This window comes from Drosophila montana, unplaced genomic scaffold (genome assembly GCF_035044405.1).
Source record: "Drosophila montana isolate Dmon_TW-CO22-7 unplaced genomic scaffold, ASM3504440v1 contig_3848_1, whole genome shotgun sequence".
Classification (NCBI taxonomy): Eukaryota; Metazoa; Arthropoda; class Insecta; order Diptera; family Drosophilidae; genus Drosophila; species Drosophila montana.
Genome location: NW_026998720.1, coordinates 2,386,221 through 2,399,209, shown reverse-complemented (window position 1 = coordinate 2,399,209; position 12,989 = coordinate 2,386,221). Strand labels below are relative to the sequence as shown.

The 12,989-nt window shown below is 35.2% G+C and overlaps 1 protein-coding gene across 4 annotated transcripts in view; it reads left to right on the top strand.

Annotated features, from left to right (window-relative positions):
* Window positions 1-2,214: 2,214 nt before the first annotated feature.
* fru (fruitless) overlaps window positions 2,215-12,989 on the top strand; it is a 150,564-nt gene continuing 139,789 nt past the window's right edge. For all 4 annotated transcript variants that reach the window (XM_064696504.1, XM_064696503.1, XM_064696502.1 and 1 more), the window contains exon 1: window positions 2,215-2,464. In XM_064696504.1, the coding sequence (XP_064552574.1) occupies window positions 2,226-2,464 (239 nt within the window). In that variant the 5' untranslated portion in view covers window positions 2,215-2,225. The remainder of the gene's footprint in view (window positions 2,465-12,989) is intronic.

Here is a 12,989-nt window from a genome sequence, read left to right as displayed (position 1 = left end):
GTTTTAAAGGTATACTTTTAAATATCCAAAAAATTAAATTTATTTGTATATCTAATTATGTAAATTATACATAAATTAAATGAATATTTTTGAATATGTAAGCCAGTTTCATAAATTTTCGACTGTTTAATATTAATCAGTTTAATATTATCTAAGACTTTGGCTCTTCTGTTCATTAGTTCTGATACGTCAAGAAATGAATACTTGGAAAATATTTACTACAGTCAAGTACTTATATTTAAGGTTTGAATATTTTAGATTTTTAGCTGTAAGATTTATATTTTAGATAAAAATGTTTGATAACTTGAAATAATTAGACTTGAAATAAGAAATGTTTAGTTTTCATAAAGGCTTCGAAACGAACCGTAACCCAAACTTACCGAACCGAAACGCAAATCGGCTCATATTAATGCAGAAAATATTCTGATTTAAAATAAAATAGTTTTAAGCTATCATTAACCAAAACTAACGCTGATAAATGTTGCTAAGCAAGAGTAACAGAAGATAAACTGTAAATAAATAAATTTTAACACACAAAAAAAAAAAAAAATGGGCAGCCAGGCTCAAATCGTAAGTATACTGGATATCGAACTATTGCATTTGTCTATTGTATAAATCGAAATTCATTAAAGAAACCTAAGAACGGGGAATCGGGTGAAATTGTAAACCGAACCACCCGCTATTTTATTTGGGTTTGTAGTCGATTATATCATCATATCATATCATATTATACCATATCATATATCATGACATATTATAGCATATTATATCATAATCTCATATCATATCATACCATTGTCCACAACCTTAGATAGTAGCTAGCGGAAACTTAAACTCTTAAATATTTGAATTTTGCAAATGCAGCTAGGAAATAAATAATGGCAATAAATAAAAAAATAAATAAAATATATCAAAAAATATTAAAATCATATATTGGCATTGAATTAGGTTGTACAAATAAATATTTCTATAAATATATTTATCTAAATTAAAATCTTAAATTTTATAAATCCAATACGTTAACTGACAGTTAAAGGCAGCTTTTAAGATTTATACCCCAACTATTTGTACCGAGGCGAGACCCTTCCTCAATCAAAGGCGCTAATAATTGCTGTTTGCGTTTATTACCGGGAATGTGGACACTATCATCAACTGCTCGTTAGGAGCACTGTGGTATTGGCTAGCACTTAAAGCGACAGGCGGGGACAGGACACTTAATTACATGCATTGCGCAGTCCTGTTCTGTTGTCGTGACATGTCCTTCGCTGTCAACTGTCCGCTGTCCAGTGTCTGCTGTAGGCTGTCAATTATGGCGTGTTCGACATGTGGCTGAATCCGTGCTCTGGGTATCAATCAAATGGACATGTTACAATAATTTCATTTCACAACAAAAATTAAATGCAGTCGCGTGCCGCACATATTTACATGACTATTAAATTAAAAAACATGAATGGACAGGACACGGAAAAGATATGAGCTGGGAAATCGTTTAGTCAAGTTTGAATGGCTGCCCATAAAAATGGTTTACTGACATGCAACAATTTAAAAGTATCTATAAATATGAATAAGTGCGCGTGTATAGAGGCGGGTTTATTTGCTTTTAATAAAGTGGAAAGAGTAAATATGGTATTGCAAATATATTAAATTCTATCTTAGATATATAGTGAACGGTTAATGCTACTTTAATAATAAGTCAACTAATTAGATCAACGGTGATAGCTAGTCAGCTAAACTTTGTGCAGACGGTGCCATTTGGTTCGAAAGTAAGCTCTAAGACGGGCTTTTGTGAATATTTGAACTACAATTTGAGGAAAATGAAGGTCAATACTTATATGAAAAGGATTAAACTCGAAGGTCGCCTGATATGTGAGGTTTCCCACCGAAATACCTAAGGCCTGTGATCTTGGCATTTTAACGTCGGACCAACAAGTGCGAGAATTTAAAAGAAAATTTCCTTTTGCTTTGATTATTTTATTTATTATAAAGCTGTCATATGTATATATGAGTTTATATGTATTTATTGGCAGATACTAATAAATTCATTGGGTATCGCGTTGGGAGACATGCTTAAGCAAATCAAAAATTGTGCTGTTTTATTGCTTGCACATCTGTCTAAAAGGCGCTTGCACTTATATAAGCAAAATTATCAAATATAACACTGCATTTTTTCTTCTACTTATTTATCAATTATTTTTCCGCTCTCTATTTCAGTGCAAAGTTCCGACATGATGGCCACTTCACAAGATTATTTTGGCAATCCGTATGCTCTATTTCGCGGCCCGCCCATTACAATGCGGCCGCGCACATCGCCGCTGGGCGTGGCTGGTCATACGCATGCCAGCTATGCGGCACTCGATCTGCAGTCGCCGCACAAGCGCCACATTGAGACAGATGTGCGTGCACCGCCGCCACCGTTGCCGCCTCCACCGCTTTCGCTGCCGCCGCTGTCCGCAACATCGCCGAGGTAAGCCCGAGTCGAGTGTGCAGGCGAGAAAGCGCTAGACAAGCACAGAATTGAAAAACTTACTGAAATGCATATCATCAGCAACACATCAACACTTCTATGCTAAGTCTTCAATCAACCAAAGCGCGTCAATCACCAAAGAAAAAAAAACAAAAAAAAATCATGTTTCAGTCTAGATTTTGTTAAAACGTTTTGCTTAGCGTTTCCAATTCAAGTTAAAGTAAAAGCCCTTAAATAGTTACGGCCAAAACAAAATTAACGTAAAAAGAAAAATTAGAGTCTTGCAACTAACTTTTAATCCTTGAAAAAATAAGAAAAAATGGACCTTGATCCCATCATAGAGACAGTGAGAATTGAAGTGAGAAAAGTACTAAATGAAAAGTCCTATAAAAAGTGTTTGCTACGCTATTTGAGATAGGTTAAGATAAGAAATATATAGTTATTTGTAAGTCAAGTCTTAAAATATTTCAACCAAACTTAGCTCATTAAGCTGAACATGTGTATATGATAATCGCTGTAAGACAAAACACCAAAACAATTTAAACATAGTATAATTATAATATGATATTAAAGTCTAAAGTCCTTAGATCTTAAGCTATTGCAGAGCAGTTCGTATACAGAAAGCACTTGTACCGTTGAAGCAGTCATGTTCTTCTATAGTTCGGATAATATAACTAAAATAAATTTTTCATCTTCTAAAGTATTTAAATAATTAGCATAATTAGTTATGTCATATTTATATTTATATACACAAATATATTCTAGTTTTAGCTATTTACAAGTAGATTGCTAAACTTTGCCCAAAATCAGCGTATCTTATAGTCAAGACTACATATATTTATTGGAAATATTTAATATACATACACTGCATAACAAAAGTATACAATACAATAATTAAAGCCAATATTCTAACTAGAAAGCAAATATATATATATATAAAGCATTTTAATATACATATATATAAATACGTATTAGAGAACAGCTAAATTTGTGGGTCCACTTGTTCCCATACTTATATAACAGCAGCATATATATATGTATGTATGCACTTAAAGTTAGACAAGTAGTGAACATTTAATATTGATATACTAAACATGTTAATTGATATTCTAAAATCTTATTGCCTAATCAAGTTCTTAGTGCTTGCCATAATCAACAATAACAAAAAGGGAAATACAGTTAATGTTAACTTAAAGTATACGTACACGAATAGCCTCTTGAAATTATAGAATTTTTTGCAAGAAAAAAAACAACCTAAGTAGTTCAGATAAAGCAATAAATTAAACAATAATTCATATTTAAAAAAAAATATTAACAGTAAAAATTATTAATGCAAAAGTAGTTGAACTATTTAATATCATACATTGTATACCAACAATTCTGCTATATACACACATAAGTAGAGCGAATTAATTTCTAATTTTTTAAGCGATTCAAGTTTATGCCTAACAACTATTAGTCACTCTTAAGTCCTAGGCTTAGACACGCGCACCTAATGAGCACATTGTAAAATGCAAAATTTTAAACCAAGAGTACAAAATGTAAAAAAAGAAGTATCCAAAAAGTAAACCAAACAATTGGCTAGCCAAAAATAAATATCAACTTGTACACTTTAAGTAGTCGTAAGCGATTGTAAAGCAAACACTTTTCAAGTGACAAATCTTAAAAGATAAATAGCCAAATATCAAGCATAACTGTGAGAAGCAAAAGGAAATGAGCCCCAACGAGCGCCTGTTTTGCCAACGTCTTCAATCAACATACCCCACATTTTTGGAGCAGCTGGAGCAGCTCAATCATCAATCAACACTTTAAAAGCCGTTTATCTAGTCGACAACTATTTATTAGCTTAGTATTTTCCAAATCTCTCTCTCACTCTCTCCATTCTATATATGTATATCTCATATACGAAATGTAATCAATACCTAACCTAACCAACAATCAACATGCACCCAAAACCTGTCAACGAGCGCGGTAAGTCAAGAGCTATTTACATTTATCTGTAACTCCCCCATATCAAGCACCACTCACGTGCCTCTAGCCAACGTAGTGCGAACGTAGTTAAATTCACTTAGAACTGCATTCCGTGCGGCATGGAGCCAAGTAAAAGGGCGTTGCGGGCCGCTGCATGTGTGAAGGGCCTGCCGGGTGCTTAGTTATATAAGATTTAGACCTAGAACTTAAGATCTAGCTGCATTGTGCGCATGCCAAACAACAATTGTAAGCCTCTTAAAGCCGTCAACGGTGCAGCAACATGCAACAAAAGCCGCGTCACATATAACTAATACAATAACTTTAATCCAAACACTTACTCATGCAACAAAGGTCTTAATATATGCAACCAACCTAAACTTCCTACACAAATATAATAAAACCAAAAGAACTTCATAAAAATAAAGCAATTTTTCGTCAAGCTCATGCAAATGCCACTTTAATGTGCGATATGATGCAGATATCTGCATATATGCATTTTGCTCAATCGGGCAATATGTCCCCCAAGCATTGACGATAATCAAATCTAACGGAAATGTCTTTACAAGAACTCTAATGTACGCTATTCAAATGCCGCCAAGCACGCGAAAGTGTTCTTTACATACAAATACTCGTTTAATACTCTTTCCCCACAATTCCGTTAGCAACACTACCATAAGGAACTTGCCCATAACAAAAGTTATGTTACATAAAACTAACGAAAATTCAATAAATAAAAAAAAATTAGTGTTAGTATTTAACATGTTGAATGGTAGCGACTTTTTCGAAAGTGAAATCCTGGCGCTGTCTGATAAATTTATACATTTTATAAATTTCTCAAAATTATTTTAATCTCATGCAATGAAGTTTTTTTTATAAAGAAATATTAATGCGAATTTAATTATCGCAGGAGAGTGCATAGAAAAAATGTATATGCCTGATATAGATTGCCACAAGAGGCTTTCCCTCGATTTTTTATACCCTGAACCCATTGATAATGGGTAAAAGGGGTATTATGTATTTGTGCAAATATATGTAACAGGCAGAAGCAAGCATCTCCGACCCCATAAAGTATATATATTCTTGATCAGCATCAATAGCTGAGTCGATCTAGCCATGTCCGTCCGTCCGTCCGTCCGTCCGTCCGTCAGTCCGTCCGTCCGTCCGTCCGTCTGTCCATATGTATGAAAGCAAAGAATCTCTTTAGCTGTAGGTCCTCCTAGTCCCCGCGCAGATCGAGTTTGTTTTCGATAGTCGATAACTTGCCCCGTTTCCAAGTAATCGATAAAAATTGATATCGAAATCCTGTTATTTGAGCAATTTCGGCAAATAATATGAGCTAGAGTCACCAAACTTGACATGTAGCTTCTAGAATAGTATATATATATCAAGTATTTTTCATTTTATACCTATCGCCTGTCGGAAGAAGAGGGTTCAGGGTATCCCCTAGTCGGGAGCTCCCGACTAGAACCTCTTACTTGTTTTCTTTGAAGTTTAGCTTACGCGACGATAGAGTTGTAATGAGTCATGCAATATATACAATTGCCGCCAGTTGTTGCGCGTGTTGCATGATGTGGTGTGGCAAGTTGACAGCTGAGCGTTGGTCATGCATTTCCGGCCCAGCGTGCGATTTGAACTGTTTTGCATTTAAGCAACACGTGTAACTATCACATAGCCACCCTTATGGGGCAAGTTCGTTGCTTGTGGCACTTTGACATGCCAATCGGTAATCCTGTGACAATCTCAGCCACATTTCGTATCAGTATTAAGTAATGTCTCAATTTGCAATTTGCAAAGTGCTCGGACGATAACTTGAGCCAATTGCCCGGCAGCGTATCATATGTATTGACCCAAGCGCAGGCTAAGAGATGATTTGTTAAATATTCAGCTCGCTTAGGCCTTATTTTTAGTCCAATAGCAAAAACGAACTGCAGGCCATGACGGCCGCCACAGACAAAATAATAATATTAATGAAATGAATGAATAAAGAAAGAAAAGCTACTTGTGGCAGGCCGAAATTTACATACCCTTGTACGCATATGACCTACTGCTTTGGAAAATAATTAAGTTCGTATTTGCTGAGTTTGGTCAAGATAAATTCAAAATCAGAAATGTTTTCCACACGAATTCTCATTTCTTGACCGATTTTTCCTTTATGATATAACCTTCCATGTTGACTCGATATTTATCATATGATGAAGCATTATAAGACTCGTTAATGGCGAATTTATTTAAGAACACATAAAAGATTTTTTTAACCTTTGACCGTTCATACCAATGACAGTATCCGGACTCCTACGTGTTCAGCTCAAAGAATATATTTTTCTGATATTCGGAAAACTTTTTTCTAATTTTTTTAAATTCTTTCTCTTTAGAAAATATTTTCTCCTTTTGGCAAAAAAATTCTACGTATTAAAAAGTATTTTTTTTTCCATTTTTTTTTTTGGTTTTGTGTTCAGGACTTTTTTTATAGGATGTTTCACTTTCAAAGGCAAATTTTTAAACTTCCGGTCAATTTCGAGCTCTTACTTTTTCTAAGAGAGCAATAAAAATCGTAAGCCTTAAAACTGGGATAGAGGTGCATAGGCGGATCCAGAATCTATATGTATACACTTTATGATGTCAGAGTTACGTCGTGTGCTATTGACAGAATTATAATACCCTATACAAGCGTATTATAATAATAGTAATATGCATTGTATGCCCCCAAGTCATGTAACACCATTAGGCAGCTGCAGTTGCAGAAGGCCAAGACTGAGGCCTCTGGCAGCGTCATGTTAATGGAATTTAATTCTGTGCAGCTTTGGCAACTCTGGCAGGCACTGTGAATGCCACTTGGCTAAGTCTAATGAATGCAGCAGACTGTGGAACTGGAGCAGGATAAAGACAAAAGACCGAGGCTAAGGCTGCGACTGGGACTGAAAACTGAAACTGAGCCTCAGTCTGGGACGGGAACTGAGCGCTGTTGAGGCTGCCAGGAAGCACGCACTGACAGCAATAAACACACAAACACACACAAACACACACACACACACAAACGCACAATGCATGTGGGGCATAGGCAAAATGATGTCGCTATTTGTTTGTACGCCCGCCGCTACCCTAACCACGCCCCACCGTCGGCTAAGTGGCCCCACACTGCATGCTGTGTGAAAGGAATTGCCCATGGTTATGCCTAGCATTTACCTGTAATTAAAAAGTGCACAGCATGTAGTGCCCAAGTTCATGTGAAATTATGTTGCCGGATGTGGACAGTAAAAGCTATTGGCACCGTTCTATATAAACAACAGCAAACAGTACCAAGTGGCAAAAGTAATTGCGGAAGCAGCCACAAACAGTAGAGCATAGCACCTGCGGTCAGGACAAGTCAATAAATCACTATTGCGAACAAATTCCAAAAAAAGAAAATACAAAAATAATATATATACCAATGCAGCTGGAAAAACGAGCTGCATTTTTCATTACTTGCTTGGCAAACGTGCTGGCAGTTTCAAGGTTTCTCGAGAGCAAAAACGGTTTACACTTTTTACACACTTTGGGGTTGCGTTTCGCATAAGCTAAACAGCTTAACTTTTTGAGCGCCATTTTGTTGGTCTGCCATATTTTGCCCGAGTAGCATTTCCGCTTCCGTTTTGTGCACATGCTCGCTGCGTGGCGCCCCGTTAAAACACCTTGCCCCACAATTAGAAATAGAGAGTGCCTGTAGAGCAAGAATTTTCAACAAATTGTTGTAGTTATTAAGTGAAAATGAGACTGTTGCAATTCAGAGTATATAAATTGCACAGAACTTTTTAGATGATTATATAGTAAAAGTAGATTTTAGTAAATTTCTTTATCAATTAATAATTGCTTTAAGCTACCTCAAATCAGGTTTAAGTAAATATCCAGCTCCATGTTTGCACCTAATGCATTCTGACCATAGATTAGAGAAATATATTTATCATAATATAATATGGGATTACAATGGGTCGTATCATGTCTAGCTCTAACGTATTCCAACATTATCTTTTTAATATATATTTATCTTTAATTTTCTGTATATTAAGATCATTTGATATTTGCATACATAGGCGAAGAAAGACATCGTGAACTTTAATAACAAAATCTGATGGTACTTAAGTCAAATTTTCCTTATCACGGCTTTCTATTGCTGAATTGACTCACAATACGCAACAAGATTTATATATTATAAGAGAATCTATTTATTAGTAAATTTATAATATTCACAAATTTTATACAAAAATACCAAAGAATTTACACGATTTTGTCTAGAAGATCTTTACTAAATATTTAATAGACGTTTTATATATCCTTTTTCTAAAAACTTATTTATATTAAAGGCGTATAAAAAACATATTTTAGAAAATGTACATATATTAAATAAATTACAATAAAAATACATTCCGAAATTTACAGAAAATTTTTGAAGCACATTCAAGTTAAAATTAAGTAATTGTTGAAAAAAGCACTAAAAATCAATAGCTAACAAAGAAAGTCTAGCAAAAGCTTTCAAAAACAAAAAAAAGTTTTTCTCTCAAATGGAGTTTTTCGACTAATTGGCAGCTGACGCACAAGTTCACATAAAATGTAATAAATTGCCAAATTTATTAAAGTTTCATGCTGACTGTTTTAATAATGCACAAAGGCCTTAAAGTCAAGAACTCTGAAATGCTCTTTATAATTAACTGGCTGCACACACACACACGCAGACATATTTGCACTTGAGCCCTGTTGACACCCACAAGACGCAGAGTCAAGTCAAAACAACTGCTTTTCCGTGTGACCAATGCCACAAATCATAATTTTAAATATGTATATATAGTAGATATTTATATATAGTGCGTCTGCTTTGTTGCCACTGCAACTTATCACTTGAGCAAATGAACTGGCAGCTTCTTGGCAGGTAGCTCCTGTAAGTCGCATTGTCAGCTTCACAATTGTCAGAAAGATTCAACTCTCTGTGAAGCACACATAGAGGTACGTGCAACTCTGCCACCTGCAGTTGATGCCGCTTTCTGCAACGCTTGATTTACTGTTGATTACAATTTATTTACGTTGAGTGTCGGTGGAGTTCTGGCATTATTTACACAACAGACTGAACAAGTAAGAGTGCTCTAGTCGGGAGTGTTCGACTAGCAGATACCCTGAACAAAAACTCTTCTCAATCTTCGGCTTTCCACCTTCTTCCTTTTGCCCCAAACTATGTATGTCAAATGTCTTTTTGATTAACGTTGGTGTTCACAGTCCGATCCTTATGATGTGCTCAGGGCTGAGCAACCAAATGTGTGTAATATTCTGAGCGGAAATAGCGGTGGTATGAAAAAAGTTAAGTATTCTGAATCTTTTTCTACTCCGTGATCCTGTGATCCTACATAACAAGTTCTGGGTCTTATAATCTTCGAATTATGCTTTTAAAACCATGTATTAAAATCGATATTTATAGATATTATGAAAATGGAAGGATTTATCGCAGCTCGACGCGTTCACTCAAATAAGCTCATGATTCTGATCGTATATAATATTCTATATACAAATCATACTATCATTGTTTCCAAGTTAATTTTAAAAAGATTAAAAATGCAGTTTAACTAAACTTAATCTAGTGAATTGCAAATATTTGGAACAAGTGCAATAGCTTAAGTAATACCTTACACCAAGAATGAAGTGGGAATAAATAAAAAATACTTAATGGATTGTGAGATGATTCCTTTTTTAAGCATCTAGACTACCGTTTTTCCCAATGGGCGTAGGGTATAAAAATAAATATCAGACTGCTAGAATTTAATATGCATATTCAATTTGTCTGATATGGCATATTATGTAGGTGTTTGTTTGTTTGCCCCTAATGCAATTGTTTAATTAAATGGAAAATAGCTGCTCATTAAGCCCATTTGCTATATGCTTAGCCATACTTGGCCCTGGGTTAGCATTGCTTGCATTGGTAATTTAATTACATTATTTATTATACGCCCCGTGGGCCAGTTAAAAGACTTTGCACTTGACTTGCTGCCGGCAATTATGATTTGTGCAACATCCACGTTACGTATACGCAATGTGGCAATGTAAACGGTCGAGCTCTGGCAAAAGGCTACAGTTATTGCTCTCTCACCCTCCCCTTCTCTCTCTCTCTCTCTCTCTCTCTCTCTCTCATTGCCGGCAATTTGGGTCACTTAGCGTCGAGGTGCAGTTAGGATTCGAGTACGTAATTTGCGTTCGGGGGTTATTAAATTGCCAGACAAAATGCAAGCGTCTCGACAATGATAAAACACACTCCGATTACCATTTACACAGTCATATTCCCTCGAATTCCTTGAAGCAATTGCAAAAAATTATGGCCACATTAAATAGACTGTCTGACAAACAGACGTTTTGAGCAGTTCGAGTTTGCGGCGGGCTTCACTATGATTGTTGCATATTTGATTGCATGCTCTTGCCTGGCTGAGAAATGGGCTTAGAACCCTAACTTGGCTAGTTGGCTAGCCTAGCAGCCCCTCAGCCCAATCCTTGCATAACTGTGCTGTGCATGTGCTTTAGAACTTACACACGCGCACACGCACTCACTCATGTGCGTAACACTTAAGACCAGGTTAAAAGCAGGGTCTCGCATTGCCCCGCCTCGTTGCGTGAATGGGCCTCTGGAGAACTGGTCGTCATTTGTGCGTGGGCGTTCGAGATTTGTGCGTTAGTGTGAGGTGAAAGAACAGTTGAACATATTTTCATGCACGTGCCCCTTGCCGCTCCCCCATGCAACTGCGCTTCATGGTGCACAACATTTGCTCTTTTTCTTGCTTACATTAAGCCAAAGGCAACTTATTGAATTTGTGAAGTGCATGGCGTAGTTTAGTTTTTCTTTTAATTAATGCGTCAAAACCCTTTTTTATTTGTGCTCAAGTGTTGTGCATTTCAATTAAAATTGTAAACGGAATTGATTAAATGCTCTCAATATAGTGCGTTAAATTTGAATGCATGATTCATTCGTTGTGAACATTTTTTGATGACTTCCTCAGCTTTAAATTAATAAACAATAATTTAAATTAATAATTTGTTGATGCAACCTTGAATTTAAAGTTAAAAATAAGAACGTAACGCAATATTTTAAAGTCCCATTTTGATTTTATGGCATATAACAGTTATGATCCCTTGCTACATACTGTAAAGTCGACCAAATGGGTTTCATATATTTGGTGCCCCACTTGAGTGAGATTTGTTTAGTTGCATTGCCTACTTTTGTGCGTCAGGTGAAAATGGTGCTATGCCAGCCCAAGTGTATGCAATGGCATGGCAAATGGCAGAGCTGACATTGACAGCAAGCCAGGAGAGAGAAGAGAGCGAACAGCTAAGTAGTAAAAAACAAAGGTGCTCAATCTATATATATAACAATACACTAAGTATACCAGCATATTTATAATTTAATCTAATTAACTTGTGACACTTCGCTTGAACTACTGTGCCAGAAAGGCAGCGCCAGACGACAATAAAGGCGGAATGAAAAGGAATAGCGGTGAGGCACATGGCACAACAAATGCTCTATCCACAACTGCGAGACCATATAGAGACTTCCATACCCTTTTTAAATCAATTGAAAAGTTTACGAAAGATTTAGCTCAATACGGCTTTTGGTTTTGTTGATGGGAAATAAATAATTAAATGAACTACATTATATAAATATTGATAAGAAATAAATAACTAAATTATATTAATAATAATTATTACAAATTTTAAATCAGAGAAATATTAAAGCGTGCATATTATTTCTTTCTTAAAAAAAGTTCAATTACATTTTTCAAATTTAATTAGTTAATATTGCTGAATTTATATTTTAAATAATTCCCTCTAATACCTGAATTGAGAATTCAAACGGATTTTATTTCCTTAAATTCTTTTTTTTTTTAACCATTTTTTCATATCTTTCTCTATCTCTCTCTGCTTTGTTTTGCTCTTCTACGAACAATATACTATATGTTATTTTACATCAGGGGCTTTTTGCTCAAGACGAGTTATTTTAAAATAAAATATCTATGAATATTTCTCTCGCTGACTCGAGGTCCTGTTCATGATTTGTATATTTTGTGTTAATAAGTCCAATATATTCGATATCTTCATGGATTTGGGACTATATTTTTACTTGTCTTCGCCATTTATTTTATATCTTTAAGAAGTCCTTAAATTAATCATTGATATATTTTTTTATATATTTAATTTTTTTTTTTTTTTATTTATTTGTTTTAAGTGTAGAACCTGTACAGTCATAATTTAGTACCTTAACAACACATGGATGGCAAATGTAATTAAAAACCGAACCCCATACCGCTGTATGAAGATTTTAGTATATATTTAATAACTGTTTAACTTATAGGTATATTAATATATATTTTTATTTATTTAAACAGTTGTAAAATGTGCAATTGAACACACGCGACAGGCGAATGTAGCGCAAAATCCATACTTTTATAAGCAGCTTTTAGTAATTTTCAAATATTTCGCTTTCTTCTCGCTTGTGCTTTGGTCTTTTGCACTTTGTGTGCCAGAAGCATGCGTAACCTTCAGCGGGCCGTCA